The sequence below is a fragment of the Cygnus olor genome, chromosome 8 (assembly GCF_009769625.2).
Source record: "Cygnus olor isolate bCygOlo1 chromosome 8, bCygOlo1.pri.v2, whole genome shotgun sequence".
In the NCBI taxonomy this organism is placed as follows: Eukaryota; Metazoa; Chordata; class Aves; order Anseriformes; family Anatidae; genus Cygnus; species Cygnus olor.
In genome coordinates this window covers 9254537-9272772 of record NC_049176.1, presented here as the reverse complement: position 1 = coordinate 9272772, position 18236 = coordinate 9254537, and the positions used below count along the sequence as shown (strand labels likewise).

Here is an 18236-nt window from a genome sequence, read left to right as displayed (position 1 = left end):
TCAGCACATGGGCTTTCAAGCAAAGCAGCTTAGAGAAAGCCCCAAATACAGCCCTTCATTGCCAGTGTTAGCCATCAGCCTCCCAAAAACACCCAGACCAGCAGTAACGCTGCAGGGGAATGATGATCACTAAAGCATCCTGTGGACAAGGGCACACAGTGCTACTGCCCTGCTTATGTCAAACACGGTGACACAAATACGCATAGCTGCTTCTGAGCTTACTCATGTTTTAGTTCGAACACCAAAACTGGCGCTGTGCATTTTGGACAAGATAGTTCAATTCCCCAACAGCTCTAATGTTCATAGTTCAAGCAGTCAAACTGCTGTTTTCTGAACTATGAGACCAGTTTTAGCTCCCAACTGACCTGAGCCTTGAAGTCTAGGAAGTCAATGGCCTTGAGAAGACATTATCTAAAGCCGCTGCTGCACTGATAATCTTAAACTTTGCCATAAATGCACGAAATTCTCAGAAAAAGCATTCAACTGATTTGTTTTATAAAGCCATGGGAACACAAAACCTGGGGAGTGCCTCTCTTTCCAGGGTTTCACAGGAGGGAAACATCCTTTATGCATAAGATTTTCTGGAGAGCCTGCACAGACAAAAGACAGACAGCACAAGACTAGGCCACAACACGGGTCCAATGATTTTTCCCCCAGTGTTAGAGCCCATAAAGAGGTACAGAGTGGGAACAACTAACTGCATTGCAAAGAGCTTCAGTGGTTAATCAGAGAGACAATCTACCACAAAACCAAAGAGAATCACAGCCTGTTACCACCAATGTCTCTTCCAGGTGAGTTGCAGAACGCATCCCTAGTGAACAGCAGCCACCCACCCAACTCCTGCAAACCAGGCTACGTTTACGATACCTCTACAAATCACAGTAATCCCTCATAAATTTTAAGCTCATGCTGTACACACTCATGGTCCATTATCTCCTCTGTGCTTCAGGAATAATCCCGAGATTGATTTACTACTGACATGTTAGAAGACATAACAAGGTTTCTAATTCCTGCAGCATAAAGCAGTATTTCAGGGGTCACCCAAGGGTTGCTAGCTCTGCACCCAAACTCTCTTCATGTTTTCCTTTGCAGGAAAACTTTAACAACATTTAGACAGGGAGGCAGTATAGAAGAAAGGGTATTTGCTCATCAAGGGGAGGACTCATTTTCTCCCATTTATACCAGGTTTCAGAGAGCTATGCAAGCCGTGAGTGGTGCATTTCCCTCTCTTATGTGGTTTTACCTTTAAAATTATGTATTCTTAAGTGAAGTTAATGAGGGTTCTTAATTGGCAGGCCTCCTTGGCAGTTAATGACAACCAGTTTGTAATGAGAATGATGCTCTCTGAGGAGTAAAGCTAAAACAATATGAAACCTTTGGTCTCTAGTAGTCAAACTCTTCATACAAAGTTTGCCTGAGCTACCATTCACTGCAGATGTTCTGATTTCAAACATTATTTTCTAGATACAGATAAAAATGTACCAGAAGTTCTTCAGAACCAGAGGAGTTTATTCAGGCTTATGCTCCAAAGCAAAATACCTTAGTTTACTTAATAAAAGGAAAACTGCACATTGAGTCCATACCTCAATGTTTTGGGGTTGTTTCTTTTCCTATAATTCTGAAAAAAAAGGGCAAAGCTGAACCCAACTGAAAAAGTGTGCCAGCTAAGAATGACTAAAAAATAAAAAACCCAAACCGGAGGTATTTGTTTATTTTTGAGGTATGGAGACATTTTGTGACTAAAGATGACACTGAATTTCCTGTAAGCTGCTTCCTTACATCATGCATAATGGTTTCTTGAAATTCACATTTTCCCCCCCACCTCCCCAGACATACTCAGAGTAAAACACTCATTTATGAAGCAAAAGTAGCTTTGCTAGTTGGAGAACTCCAGATAAAAATCAGCTACAGTAGGCAAATAGCAGCAAAAACATAAGCTTCCCATGCACAAGTTTCTCTTCCCTCCCTTTCTCCCACCTATGCCTTCCTCCAGTTTCGTCCTGTTCTTTAGCAGCGTTACCATTATCTACACGAGGATCATTATCCCACATTAAAAATGCCCCCAAATGTGTCAAAGCACCACAAAAGCACACAATTGTAACAGAAAAGCCATGCTTTGTACTTCTGTGAAATATACATCCTCTTACAAACTAATCCATACAAGCAGAAGTGCAACTCAAGAGTCGCACTGCATGGCAGCTCAAGACCCACACGACTTGTCTGTAAAAATCACATGCATGTAAGCCTGTAATACTGAGCAGTGCAGTGGGAAATTGCCTCGTTTTGTGGTGGCTTTGATGTAAACAATCTTCTGAAGGATTCACTGACATCTGTCCCCCAGACTGCAGAACAAGGTACAGATGTGAACTACATTCAGCCATTTACAACTTGAGTTGTATGTTGAGTGAAGGCCAGAAATCCTGCATTTCGTTCCTGTAAAGCATGTCCAGCCCACAGAGAATGGTTTTCCACAGTACGTACCTGTCCACTGGGGTGGGCAGCGGCAGTTGTACGTGTTCACACCGTCCACGCATATACCCCCATTTTGGCAATTGTGATTTGGGCAGTCATCAACGTTCCGCTCGCAGATGCTCCCCTCGAAACCTGGACCAAGCACAAACAAAGCAGAGTGAAACGGGCTTCACAGAGTCTTTCGAAGAGAATTCATCTTTTATGCAGCTTCCCCCACAAACCTCATTTTTGTTTGTTTTTCTTAAAGACTTGTCCTGTTAACCTAATCCTGATGAATCTCCACGTAGCAAGCTGGCCAGAGACTTCATTGAATGCCTTCGCATGCAGGTCAGATTACACAGTCAGAGCACCACTCAAGACAAGTTCTTCCCATGACAAAAAAAATAGCTGGCATTCATTTTGTGAACCTCTCAGGATTGTTCATGTGCTTTGCCTATGTCAAGGTAAGATCACCCACGCTTTGAAAATTCAGCTTCCAAATTCCTCATTTGGCCCTCCTTAGCGTTAGGCAAATCAATCAATTAGTCACCACCCAAGCAATGCTGATAAACAAAGCCCTGACTGAAAAGGAGAAGAAACCAGACACCTTTCCCCAGTGCAAATCAAGGCTCCTAACGATCACAGTCACTCTGGCAAAATACCCCTTCTCCACCATGCTAGAAATCCCTTTCCCTTCCAATAAGGGGAAGTAGGGACGTTGAGGAAGGGAGCTGTCAGTAATCCATCTTCCCCTCGATTTCGCATGCTGCTTTACCTCACGCCTCATTAAACAAACCTGCCATTTCTGCTGGAAGAGATAGCTATTTATCAAAGCACAAGTGGATGCATGCTAATGTGGATGAAGTAAATGATTCCAGAATGCATGCATTAATTCAAAACATCAGCTCTGCCTCTTCACTGCTTTGGAATGTAATATTAACATGACACAGCCCCCTCATCCAAAGCTATGCTTTAACCCCCTCTACGTTTGATGCCCTGTTCCAGACAGTTCCATAACATCTGCATCAAGTTACACAAGCCCTCTAAGCTACATCTGATCCAACACAGACCCTGCGATGCGGCAGATGAGGCTGAGACTGTAAAGCTCTGAAGCAATTTCTCCAGACGATGGCTACTCCCAGGAGACTTGAGATGATTCATATCCATTCCCACTTTCTCAACTCCTCCAGTAATACAGGTAAAGTCAGAAGCCAGGAGGAGCACTGTTGCTAAGCCATATCGAATGGATCATCGTTCACCAGCAAGGAAGAACAGGCTCAACATTAGGACACCTGCAGTGTTACCCTCTTTATTCAAAGCCCTTCTCACCTTCTCCCAAGATCCTGCAAGCCTCATTGCAGTAGGGAAGGTTAAAGTGAAGAAAATAAATGGTTAATCCAAGTCCAAATCAGCACAGCAATGCCTTCCTGGCAAAAGACTGCTGAGGAATTACTACCAAGGAATACACTTAATAATCAAGTTACTATATTTAAAACTGTGCAACCGCAAATGACCAAAGATTGAGCTGTAAAACACAGGAGTGTCCTATCAGCTTGTTTTTGAGCTTGAGGAGAATCATCCCACTGACCACAGATTGTGCTCATGCCAACAATGTGATCAGCATGGAAATGCACCCAGAACCACAAGCTCAGAAGGGTTAAGTTCCTATCTTCTCAGCTTGGACAACCCAAAGACCAGCCCTGTCTTCTAGTAAATAGGTTCCTGAGAGCAGGCACTTATTCAAAACCATCTCGCTGTACTGCAGGCAAAGAAAGTGGCTCATGGATTTTGCTCAATATGAGAGCACAGAAGTCACCTCAATACTAAAACCTCCCCAAGCCACTTTCACCAGCTATACTAACATCTAAGAGCTGGCCCTCAAGCTTCTCACACAAACGTAGAAAGCCATTCGTCCTACCCCAAAAGCAGAAGAATACCACTAGAGCCAGCAGAATAGAAACAAAAAGCAGCTAAAAACAAAAAACAAAACAAAAAAAAAATAGTGCAGCAAAAGGTTCAAGAGAAATGTCACACATCCAAGTGTGCTCAGTCAGAGAAAAAAAACACACATCTGCAAGGGAAATGAATCAGGAAGGGCTGAAATGGTAAAGATGACACTATTTTGAGTATACAGCTGAAGAAAACACAAGTTTCCTTTTTGGTAACTTCCCAACTCCCAAATCCCCTTTAAAATTCTTCTTACTCTAGAGAACAACTTTGGCTTACTTTCAGACCATCTAAAAGCTGTAAAGGCAGGACTTTCACGTCGGTTTCAAGCCCGACATACTCTGCAATATTGTGACCTGCTGAATTTGTAAATAAAGCTGGCCGAGGTTCACTTTCATTCTTCAGATCAGTCCTTTGGAGCCACGGCTGTTTGGGCCAACACACCTACGCCGGACCGCAACGTGCGAGAAGCTGCTGAGACACAAACCTTCTCCGGCTGGGTCCCAGGACCCGACTTTGCCGCTACGTCATCTGACTCTTTTCCAGAGAGCCGAAGAGTTCGCTGTTTGGATGTATTTGGACACCTGACACCGCTTCCTGCTTCCCCCTGTGCTGGGAGCTGCATGTTGTCCTTTGCTTTCTCCCTCCCAGAGACTTTTGCTCTACATCTCCGAGCACAGCCAACTGCAGAACAAGAACCGCCAGGGGAAAAGCATTCCCACTGTTAAAGGCATGCTCTTCCTCCTCTAGTACAGAGGGATACAAGCAAATAAGTTTCCTCCTATGTCATCGGCACTCCACAGCACTGAATCCAACTCCCTCCAAATCCTAAGGGACTTCCCTTACTTCAGCCTACAGATTGCACCTCGGACTTGTGCAAGACCCATTAAGCACGAGGGCAGGACACCTGAACAGAAATACCAAGTTACTGCCAGATTCAGGGACTGCTGATGAGAAGTTAGAGATCTCTACACCAGAACCGACCTGCACCATGCTATCGCACGAGGACGTTTCTGGGCAGAACCCCTCCCGGAGCCATGGGTGGTGCCGGCTTCGCAGCACGGTCGGTTCGATGCACGGCGGCACCACGGCACGAGGTTACTTCCTCTTCCCAGGAAGTGCTCCAGCTCTCGTAAACAGCCCGTTCTGGCCTGACAGATAGTTTCCTGAACAAGCCCTTGGAATTCCCTAGGGTCCTTATCTTGGTTAATGGGTAATTATTTTGATGGATAACAATGAATAATCACTTTCCCAGCTAAGAACTTCCTCTATTGACTTGTTTAACATTCCATTGAAGGTTAGTTGCCAAAAAAACTCCTTTTTTGTCAAACATTTATAACCATGAGCTCATTCTTATATTTAAAGAGTTGCTAGTACTTCAGGTTAAGTCTCTTTCACAGGAGTATTTTTTTTTACTATGGCTTTCTATTACAACGACCTAACGTGCTTACATGTCTACGTGCTTGCTTTGAAATCAAAAAAAATAATCAGCAAAGCCCAGAGGAAAAACAGTTATGCTGGATGGTTAGAAAAAAAATAAGTTACCTTTCACACAGGTGTAACATTGACAGCACATCTCTTCACTTACACTTGCCACCAAAAGCTGACTTCTCCTAATACACGATTTTATGAATTACCTAATGGAAGATTTGCGTAAACCCACGACAGAAATGGGAACCTGAGAATTGAAAAGCATCAGCTTGACTACACTGTACATGAACAGTACTTGTGATACTGTAAAAATAATTTAAAAAGCTGCTGCGACATGTGTAACTCCAGGTTGTGGGGTTTCTCCGTATTTTCAAGCTCTCATCCTCAAGTATCTATACTCACAAGAAAAATGAAATTCACTTTAACGCATGCTTCTATGAGAAGCACAATCCCATTTCAGCACCAGGAGTAATTTAATTATGCCTAAATTGCTATTCTGGTGCAATCAGTTTCTTCAAAGCACTTTCACAGGTCACAGGATGCAAAAATCATTTCAAAAACCATTCCAGTAGTTCAAGCTGAAACTGTCTCCTGCCTCTATAACCTTAATGCTGGTAACATCTTAAGGCAGTCCAAAAAGAAGGGCTAGAGCAATTCCTTTTATAGTCACAGTATCATCAGCTCTGTTCCAATTCAGAGAGGGAGTCTGAAGAGGAATTCCTAGTCCATAATCTTGGCACTGTCTTCCAGATGAGCAGGACTTGTTCACCTCTTCCCTGGGTGCAACAGGCCACCGATCCCAAAACTTCAGGAATTTCACAATGGATGCTTTACTCTAAGGGGGCAGAAATGGCTGGATGCCTTGCCTTTATCAAACGGATTAAAGTAAGCATTTTGGACTCTCCCACCTCTTTTTTTCCCCTCCTGTTTTTCAGATGACTAGTTTTAAAAATGAAATTAGCAAAACCATATGGCCAGCTTAAGTAAATACAGTAAATACAGAAATGAAGGCCCTCATAGCAGCACTAACTCACCCACACTATGCACGTTATATTAGAAGTCCAAAAAGTCAGCTAATAATCCAAACCGTTTGTGAGCAGTGTGGGTGTGTAGCTGTTACTATAGCAATCTCATTTTCATTTCCTGACCATCGTGTAGCCAGCCCACACACTTGCCTGAAGGAAAGCGTGCTCCTACCCAGACTCACATCCCTGCGGGAGAGTCACAAAAGCAGACTGCCTTATCAGCAAAGGATCAAGTCCTTCGATCCTCCTTTCCTCTTCCCCCCACAGTGAGGCTTCTGCATGAGATCTTGGATTTCTTGTACTGGTTAAAGAGAATCTAAGAAAATTCTGAATTTTGATGATGGAAGTGATCAAGATGACAATTTCGTTTTAAAATGAAATTGTCAGCTTTCATTTTTCATTTAAAAAGATGCAAACCAGAAAACAACTGTTGCTTACAGCATTTTCAAAGACCCTGTATGTTTAAACACTTTCTTTAAGCACAGCTAGAAACACTTGCTTTCACACAATGATGATACAATCTTCTATTTTAAGATCAACTTTCCTAATTTTTTCAGAGTCACATGCTTGCTCAGACTACCCTGAAATTTGTAGTGCACACCCCAGCTAAGGTTGGCACCGTGTATTTAAGGTCACTTGAGCTAACAATTCAAGACAAAGATCTCCAAAAAGTACTCTTTACAACTTAAGTTCTAAATACTCTTTCCACACATGCTTATGACTCCAGCTAATCCTCACAAGAATGCAGTCAATTCAGCATTCACCCTAAACAGTATACGACAGCAACATCTTTCACATAAATAATAAAAGAAAAGCTCAAGGGAAGAGAGTTTAGTTTTCTAGATTACCACACACTAAGCGTTCATGTGCCAGACTGCAATACACTTAAGTGGAAGTCTAGTCAAAAGCATTTCCAAACATTCAGTTTCCCATGGACTGAATTACTCATTAAAAATATGAACCTAAAAAAAAAAAAAAAACCACCACACTTATGCAAAGAAAAATAGTGCTGCTCTGTGGTCGGTATGATAAGTAGATGGGGGGGAGCAGGGCAGGATGAGACTGCCAGGGTCCCGGGCAGGTGACACCCAGTCATTTGTAGAGACAGATGCCCTTGGTGACTGGAGCCCAGACTTGACAGACAGAATCAATACAGTCAGTCCATGGTACTGAGTAAGCATGTTATCTCTCCTGTGGATGAGCTCAGAGAAACTAACAGCATCAGAAACCAAGTAAATATAACTTCCCTGGAGGTAAGTTACAGGACAAAAAGGGTATGGCGAGCTGGAAAATGTACCCTGTAAGATTTGGAAGAACTCGAGGGGAAAAGGAAAGGAATAGAAACTAGTGTGTTTTAGTAATAGAGACTGAGAATAAAGAGACAAATGTTCATTTTCATTCAAACACTGATTTTAACTGTGACCCTCATTAGCACAAACAACCTCTTTCTGGGTGTTAACAGAATCTGACATTCTAAATGTGCATCAGGAAACACCCTAACCTTGAATCTACATCACTTTTTACCTATTTGATTACCTCTGTCTCTCATTGGGTTCCAAAGAAATCTGTAGTCTTCTGGCCATGCTCTAACCAATCCCATCACTCACCCATCCAATATTCCTCTCCCTTTCACAGTATGAAATACTAATACCCAGAAAGTAAGATCCTAGCCGAGCTCCCCACCTTGCTCAGATTTCTCCACTCAATCTTACAACAGTGTCACACATATACTCCAAGGGAGAAGTTTTCAGAAGAACACAGACAGGAAACAGGAACACAGTGACAAGGCTACAGAACCTAACATTTTGAATAAGCACCATTAATTTACCTGGCAGACAGTTGCACTCAAAGGTGAAGTCACTTGTTTGGTGACAAGTTCCTCCGTTCATACAGGGTGATGGTGAACATGGCACATACGTGCTCTCACAGCGATGCCCTGTATAGCCCGGCTTGCACTGGCATCGGTATGAACCAGGCACGTTGACACAGGTCCCACCATGTTGACAAAGGCCTGAAGTGGCACATTCGTTCACATCTATCTCACACTTCTGGCCAGTGTAGCCAGACAGACAGATACAGGAGAACTTATTTCCAGATACTGTACAAGTACTTCCGTTGGCACAAGGTTGAGATGTACAGGCATCGATCCATTGGCAGTCTTTTCCTGCAGGATCAAGACATAAGAAACTATTAATAGGGAAAAACAGTTCCATATTTCATGCTTCATGCTAACTCAAAATGGTTGGTGTGCTACATCTTAATCTAAACCACACATGTAAAATTATATACATTTTTACAACATTTGAAACAAAATCAATTTGTTGGTTACAGTAGGAAGCCATTTTATTTATAGGTTACCAGCAAGATACAGGATGGTGTTATTTATAAAAATAACCCATGACCTAAAATCATACCACGCTGACATACTCTTCTACTTTCCCTTCAAGAAAGGAAGGAGTGAGTTTCCATGCTTCTCCTCAGGCAAACAATTAAAAGTTTCCCAAAGAAAGGTTTTGCTCGCCAAATTTACCTTTTTTTTTTTTTTCTAGAAGGTAGACTATGAATTCAAATTGTAACAGACATTTCAGAATAGCTTCTACAGTCAGTTTTCCCATGTGGACAACCCCACAAGATCTAAATATCTTTCTGTTTATGTATAAAGGGTATGGAGTTTGACTCTCTCTCCCCACCCCCCTCTTTTTATTTTTTTTTTTGGTCATGAAGTCATTTGTACTTCCTCTCATTTCCTGTGCTAGAGCTATTAAATTTGAGAGCACATTACAGCCGCCCCAGAACATTCTAGGACTGAGTAATTCACAAAAGAGGGAGTCCAAAGGCACAAATGCAGAATCCCACCTGTGTAACCTGGAGGACAGACACACTCGTATGTTTCCTGGCTGTGGGGATGACAAGTTCCTCCATTCAGGCAGGGCTGGGACACATAGCAGATGTGCGATTCAGAGTACTGACAGTCCTCTCCCGTGAACCCTGGAGCACACTTGCAGGTAGCCTTTCCTATCAGCGATGTCATTTCACAGGTTCCCCCATTCTTACAGGTATTGCTTTCACAGGGGTTTCTGTACTGACAGTAGTCTCCAAGAAAGCCTTCTCGACACCTGCAATAGAGAAGAAATTACTTGCGGCACGTTCACCTTAAGCCTCGGTGTCCTGGGAAGATAACAGAAACAAAGTCCCACCACCACCTAAGCTCTCAGAATTTGCCATAAATAATAGTAATACTGAGCCCCAAATGCTAAGATTATAGATGTAGCAGACAGGACCTTCCTCTGGGATTGAGCAATGTCAACGAGACAAATGAAAACTTCGCTTTGGACTGAGAAATCATTCATTACAAAATAGTGAAGTACTGCATACAATCAGGGCTGCATTAACAGCAAGAACTTCTTCTTGCACTTCCTTTCAAAATTTCAGCAAAAACCCGAGTGCTCAAGAACTGCTGAGTAACAACTAACTCCTTGCACCTTTCCCCTTCTAATAAGCGCCCTTTTTCAGAATGAAATCCAGTAGACTAGGTAACAGGTATTAATAACAGGTATTATCCATCTCCCAGAATATTTATAAAGCTTGTACAAATGCGGTGTCTGAGGGCCTCCAGATCCTCAGCAGATCTTTCTCCCCAGCACTCCCATGAGACAGGAACACATTGTTATCCTCATGTTGATAAGTGAATCTGGGACTGCGACATGCTGAAGCCTGCTCTCAACCAGCAACACAAGCGCTGAAGTCAGGTCTCCCACGCCCCTGGCTCGCACCCCAACGACAAGGTCATTGTTCCTCCCTCTCCCACAGAAGAATGAATACACATACACACTATCTATAACCAGGGCCATATTTTTATACAAAGATCTGTGATTGCAGAATAATTGTAGTTATTTCTCTCTAACCTAAACTTATGTCAATACAGCCTGACTCTGCTTGTCAGCTGTAATCCATCTTTTAACTGGCCTTTGTACCACGCAGTTTCCATTGAACTTCCAGTGATCCAGGACCCAGGCAAGCAAGCCTGCAAGCACCTCCTTTGCCACCCATCGTTCCATTTCTTTCTTTCAGGTAGCGGGAAGCTGCAAGATGATATACTAGAAGAAAATGCCACCGAACATACAAAATGCAAGAGTTCACTCGCTGTTTTTTCCTGGAGTGCAGAGCTGCATGCTTTAACTGCTAAGTAATCCAAGATACACACAGGCTGTGTAAGAGAACATCTATTTCAATGCAGAGACTTCAGAGGTGAACATCAGCTATGCTTCCTTTCAGGACAGGATAGATACAATTATGAAATCAAGGAGTTACTCAAGTCCAAAGAGAGGAGATTCCAGCTCCAAGAAACGCACAAAGTCTCTTGCCCTAGGACAAGAACCTAACTGTGGAGAGACTGCCTCTTCCTTCAGCATGTAAAAACGTATGGTGGATTGAGAAACCTAACTTGATAGGCCTTAAAATTCCATTTAAATCAAAGAACGGTCTGTTTTCTGAGGGGCCATGCTACAGGGGCCTGCTCTCATTCCTCTTCTATCAACGAATAACAAAGGAAAACATCAGTGCTGATCAAGCTTGAAGGTAAAAGAAGACAAGCTCTTGACAGAGAGCAGCACAGACTGCTTAACACGCTGGTCAGTGAAATATATTTTAGCACTACAAAGTCATATATCTAAAACAGAACGTTATAAAGAATTCTCCCCAAAACGGGGCACTGATCTAGGAAAGGCAGACTTGCTCTCAGGGTTCTCAGGAGTCAGCTGAACACCAATTTCTAGCGCAATTTCTAGTTTGCCCAGAAATACGTTAGGTGTACAGAGAGCCAATACCAAGTAGGAGTAAGTGAGATTATGATACAGCTGATAATACTACAACCATTATCAAATCAGCTTCAGTGTCTGCTTTTTATGAAGGAGGAATTGAAGTGAATTCAAAGAAGCCAACAGTAACGATTAATAGAAAACTGTACACAATGAAAGGCTCAGGTGGCTCAGTCCCTTCCAAAGGGAGAAGGGAAGGAGACAGTTAATCAAAGACTCCAACTGCCCACAAAAACTAAGATTTAACAATAATTCACAGTCGAGAAGGCACGGGTATAACGAGACTTGGCAGTGAGAAGTTCAAGCAAGATAAACCCCAATTAGAAATAGAACACACTTCACTTTCAGACACAGACTTGCATACAGGCTCTCAGCAGTGGAAAGAAACAACTGGAACAACACATTTAAGGTTGCAGTGGAATTTCTCCATCATCCAGGCTTGTTTAAAAGCACACCACGATTGGCTGCTTGCAGAAAGAGTATGCACGCTAGTTCAAACACAGCTATTCAGAGAGGTTATTATCTGAGTTACGCAAGAGGTCATTACTAGATGACCACAACTGTTTTTTCTCATGTTAAAATTTATTAACTAGCTTTAGCCATCTGTCTAAAGCAACTAAGTCATATGTGCGTAATCATAATTTACCGTTCTCCACGCCCAAATTAGGCTCCTTTCACCATGCCTTAATACTTTCAACTTCATACCCAAGAACAGACATGAAAGGAGAGTTTTTGCAGGGCAAGGCAGGATTAATAAAGTCACAGACTGTGAGTTCTGAGACAATGCCGTTTGCAGAATAGCCTCTGCTTCTTGTGCCATCCTCGGTGCAACAGCTGCAGGCTCTCAGTCAGCACAAGCTGCTGCCACACCACTCCAGAGGCAATCTTCGTGCATTCTGGGCCTAAACCGCGGCAGTTCTACAGTTTTTCCTTTGACATCCCAAATCCCTCCTAGATATGGGTTAGAAATCAGCCCAAACACCAGCGGGCTACATCACGGCCGCGCAGGAGCTGGATCAGACAGAAAGCTGGCACCCAGCAGACAGGGCCGTGCCAGGAGCTGCAGGATGGCTCGCCTCCCACGGCACTCTGGCCCGCACGCGCTGCGCTGCCTGGCGACCTACAGCCAAATCACGTTTCTGGACGTCCACATGCAGTTAACGAAGGGGTATAGTCAAGTTGAACTTCAGTCCTGGAAGCTTACAAGATTCCAGGATCGGGATTTGTGGTTTTACCACAGCCAGGGAAGAGGGTCCGGGCAGCTTGACCTTGTTCAGTGGCACAGTGCGGTGGGACCCACAGCAAATGCAGGCTCTGCACGTGTAGTCATCGTTATCATGACAGAAAGAGCAACAAAGCAGGACTTCACAGAACCCCTTCTAGGACATCAGGCAAACACAAGAGGCTTCTAACACTCCTAACTGCTCCAACAAATACAAAATAAACCCAAACACGGCAAAAAGATAAAACCCGAAATGCCTTTTCATGGGGCACATTTAACTGCTGCCCTAGGTAATGGGGAGGAGGGAGCCAAAACACTATAAGAGCATCGCAGGCACGCTGAGAAAAAAAGGAAAGCTGAGACCTAGGCTCCACAGTGACACTCACAACCATCACCCACAAACATCCCAGCACTTTGTACCTAACCATTCTGGTAGAAAGTTGAACAGCGCTCCAAGACCAGGCTTGTTCCAGTATCTTCTGAGGCTAATCAGAAGAACGTGAACGCATTTTCCAGCAGGGAACAGCAAAAGCTCTTTTAACTTAAGCTCTTTACATTTGGATAGGGCAAAGCCTCACAGAATATGCCAGATGAACATGCCTGCCTCCGTAAAGATGCTAAGTCAGGTATATGCAGCCCTCATACCCACCATTTCGCTCTCCTGATTAAGTGCTCAATCACACAGTTATGCAACTTTCCCCTCCAGCAATTCACTGCAACCCTTTCTGAACATGAAAGAACAACAAAAAAGACAGTTCAGATTTTCAGCCATGTCTCCTGTCAACAACGTTTCTAGGCACAAATACTAGTGATTTAGTTCTAAACGTTGGCGTAGACAAAACTGTGAGCATTTGCCCCTGACTCATGCTGGGCACCAAATTGTTTCTATAAAAACAGAGGCAAACACTGAAAAAGCTGGGTCTAAGTCCAGATTTCTTAAAGGATATGATTATCCTCCACTGTTCAGAACCTCAGCAGCAACTCCAGCTTCCCACTGCCCCTGCTTAGTTCTCATCCCAACCTACTCTTTCAAGCTCTTTAGGAAGGGGAGAAAAAAAAAAAAAACACTTGTCTACTGAGCAGCTTAAAATTGTAGCAGCTTGTGTCAGCTCCAAATGACATGCTCAGAACAGGAAACCAAATCTTTTCCAAATAAAAGCCACTGTTTCTCCTCAGTTTTCCATCTAACACTCAGAAACAGAAACAGGAAGATGAAGTTTGTTCTGTCACTTTCTGGAAGGACATGAGCTCTCTTAACCTACTTCAACAGGAATTTAATCTTTTAAGAACAAATTTCACATACAACTTAATTCATATCATGATTTCAGAAAGCTAGAGTTTGAAATGGGAAAATGTCCTGTGGGCTGCATCAGCTATGCAGCTGCTTCTAATTAAAGCTTCTCCTTTACTCTCTCTGGGCTACTTTCCAGCACAAATACTTTAGTCAGAGCTCAACCCATTTTTTTCCTCCTTTTCAGCTCCAGCCTGCATTTGCCTTAGCACAGGCTCTCATGGAGCTAAACAAGAGATGTAAAAACAAAATGAAGGTATTTATCCAAATCTGAAGTATCCCCATATCCACAGAGCCGCATTCACTCTAACGCTACAAATTGAAAACAGGAGACTCACAAAAGCCGCATTTTTTCTCTCTTCTGCTACAAAGCTACACTGAATTTACCTCCCAATATTTAGCTCTTCCTTTTAAAAAGCTGCTGGAAAACGTCTGTTCTGCTGGAAAAACCTCCTCACCTGCCATACCCTATTTCCCTGCGCACATTCGTTGGAATAGTCTCTTCAAATGCACCTTATAGGCCATTTTAACCAGTCTACCAGATGTTTGACTTTCATGGGAGTTTCCTATTCGGGCCCAGTGATATCATCTGGAGATGCACAGAAGGAAGCAGATGGTTTTACTTTAGAGTGCGAAGGGAAGAATTTCCTCGCAGGCTTGCTTCTACCCCCACCAGCCCAACACTCCCTTCGCTTTGATTGGAAGATGCCTCAACAGCGGGGAAAAAAAATGCAGCCTGATGACTAACGTGAGAAGGGTCTCAACTATTTTGCTACAGATTTTAACCAGACTTCCCTCTGGCTCCCGGCTTCCAACTCCCACACCTACACCTCCTCTCAGGAGGGAGAACAGGATCCTCTAGTTAGCTTTGTAAGCGTTCCTTCCCATGTCTCAAGGCTCTCATTTATGCGTCATACTTTGAATGCAAACCATGGGATGGGATGGTCTCTCTGTTCTGCACTTAAAGCAGTACACAACCATTGTTTCTAGTCCACAGAAAGCACTTCTACAGCATTCAGCTCGGCTGTATACAAAGGAATAACAGCAGCTGAAGCCTGAACGAGCAACATTTAGTTCAGCGTTTTCTAACCATTTGAGTTCTGAACAGCTTTTGGTCTGCATGGGTAAATCACAACAAAGTTTTGATCCAGTGACTCAAGTCACTACTCTTCCCAGATTTGAAGCAGAGAAGTGTATGTACTCTCCCCTTTCTCCTCTACCCTGGTCTCTAGGGCCTCTTTTAACTTCTAAAAGGAGACCGAAGGGAAGAGGAAAGGGCAGCCCATTCTCAGAAAGGGACAACTTTTCAACTTTTGCATTTAGCCTCTTCTGGAAAACTCTCAGACCTCATCCTGCTACAAGGTCTCCTGTGGGTATTCCCCATTGACTGGTCTAGGAGTGATTAGTCCCTCAAGAACAATCCTGAGAAGATATCTGCTGCAGTCCCCGAAACAGTCTTAGTCTAGGATTTTGTCTTCAGTCCCAGAAGTCCTCATAAATGAACTCTAACTCAGATCTAAGACGACCCATCTGGAAAGACAGGTAGGTCAAAATCCTGGTAGGGGGGGCTGAAGTTACTCAGGGGGGTAGAATTGGGTAAGAAGCCCCTTACTGCCATGCTTGGTGCCTCTGAGTTTAGCATGCTTTGAGGTCCTCCTGTTGCCAATCTGCACGCAAGAGGTAAAACCCGTACCGTGCAAATTAAAAGCATGCACAAACTTCTGCACATGAATAGAAAAAAAGACTGCTCACCAGAGAGGCGCTGAAATACACAGAGCTGCACAGACCCCGACAGCTTTGAGCATAAAAGGATGTGCTGAGGGACACAGCCCTTTTGGCATCAGCCTGCTTCAACACATTTGACTAAGCGCACCGAACAAGCCACGGTTACTACTGCACTTTTTACCATCAAGACCCAGCAAAAGACATCAGCATTAAAACAGTACTTTAGGTACCAATATCCCTTCTGCACATACAAAGTGCAGCAGTCCCTAAAGTCAAAATCCCATCTTAGAAGCTTATAAAACATGAGAAGTAGCATGGCCCAGCTTCCTCCCCAAGGCTTGGAGCACCCCTACCCCATCTCCCTTCCTTCCTACTTCTGCTTCTCTCCCTGGCACAGTCTTGCTTCTGCTCCCTGTCACTGGGGCACAGGGGAGGGAAGCTGGAAGAAGTCACAGCTGCCAAGAATGGGGAAACCAGCTAAGATATTCTCTGTTTAAGGGCCCTGCCCCACGCCGAACACACAGGAGCGTCACCATCCAAGTTATCACATCCACCTGCAGTGGAGCAGACTCCAGTGCTCAGGAAACAGCAGGCAGCATAGCTAGCATCTCTGCACTGCTTGTACTTGGAACAGCTGCCTGTACCCACACCTTCTCAGCCTTCCTGCAATCACAAAAATATTGCAAGATAGCAGTACTATCCCCCAGAAGAAAAGGTTTTCCCATGATGTTCACAATTAGCATTAAGCAGCGAGATGTTATCCTGACTCTCCTGCTGGAGACAACGGTATGCAAGAAGGTTCCCTCAAGCTTAACACAAAAGCTTAGCAAAAGGCAGCCTAGAGATGCTTTGAGGAAAGAAAACAACACTGCAGCGTAACATCAAGCCAAACCACACACTGAAACTGCTTTTTGCCAAAGCAGGACCCAGAAAGCTTGGAAGGACAGGTTCCCTTCATTCTGCTAAAGCACATTTTTATTTCTACAGCAGACACATCCACATTCCTTGGAGTAAGGTCTGCCTCCTCACCACACTAGTCTCCAAATGAGTACAGAAAAAACTCTCAAGTAAAACTTCTGCCCTTGGAAGAAGCAAAAGACAAGAATGTGTAATTTTCTAAATATAAAATCAAGGTCAAAGAAGGTCAGTAATTCTATCAAACAGTGCCACAAAATGACAGCCATGGGCCCGTAGCATCACCAGGGGAACTGAGCTACTTAAAGGGCACTCGCAAGAGCAGTCTGATAAAGATCCAGTTCTAATTTCCTTACAAGGGTCACAATTGCCGTTCCCACAACAGAAGCCAGATGCACCAGAATAAAGCTAGTTTTCTGCTAACAAGCCTCCCTCTTTTAATGGAGTAGAGGCTACACAATTTTCTGACAAAGAAAGCTGCCACTCACTGCTTTGCCAAATATTTAGACTAGATGTTTTGCTTATCAGCACTCATGTCACCAATGTCTTATTCACCACATATGATTACCTCAGATGCAGGTTCTCCTTCAGTTGCTCGCTTGTTTCTTACAGAGAGCAAGATTAACTAGATGGACTGACCACAAGCTAGAAAAAACAACTTTGCCGAGAGGAGGTAGAGAAAGAGGAAGAGAGCCTACTGTAATAATCTACTGCCCAGCAAAGGAAGTACTGCAGAAAACTTGAAAAAAAGTGGAAGGGGTGGAGATTTAGCTAATCAGTGAACTATCCTGCAGATCTACAAGCCTAGCCACTTGCCCTGTTAATAAGTTCAGTTTCCTGAACAAAACATATCTACTCTTACAGGCATCAAAAATTCAGAAAGTCATTTAGTTTACTACAACAGATAAAAAGTTCCCCTATTCAGAGTTCCTCATCGTGCAGGAACAAAAAAAAAAAAGTTAAAACCAAAACAGGATGCTAAGAATCAGCCTGCTAAAGGTAAAGTCTCCACAACTGAGGTTTTGGGGCTTTTTTTGGTTTGTTGCTTGTTTGTTGTTTCTTTTTTGGGGGGCTATTTTTCCTTCCTTTCTGCCAAAAATGTTCTTGAGCCACAACTAGAAAACAGACACACTCGTCTCTGTGTACTCTCAGCCCTTCCAGTTACTCTGGTGCCTGCAGAAGGACTGAGACATTATTTGAAGGAGGGGTTGGCTTAAGATCTGCATGAAGACTGCACAAAAAGGAGGAAGGCGACATTAGAACTATAAATAGCTCCATGTTCTAAAAAAATTAAGAGTGGTCAAATCTGCCACTGTGATAAGAGAAATGTGTCAAGATCTGGACTGCACTACAGATACCAAAAAGGAAGTTAAACTCTTGGATGAACCAAGTAAACAGTCTAAGGCATGGTT

General features: G+C 43.4%; 1 protein-coding gene across 1 annotated transcript in view; it reads right to left on the bottom strand.

Annotated features, from left to right (window-relative positions):
* The window catches only part of NOTCH2 (notch receptor 2), an 85611-nt gene that overhangs the window by 56712 nt on the left and 10663 nt on the right, over positions 1-18236 (bottom strand). Inside the window, exons 3-5 of the mRNA XM_040565961.1 lie at positions 9711-9970; positions 8683-9018; positions 2482-2604 (exon numbers count right to left, since the gene is read on the bottom strand). Of these exons, the coding sequence (XP_040421895.1) occupies positions 2482-2604; positions 8683-9018; positions 9711-9970 (719 nt within the window). The remainder of the gene's footprint in view (positions 1-2481; positions 2605-8682; positions 9019-9710; positions 9971-18236) is intronic.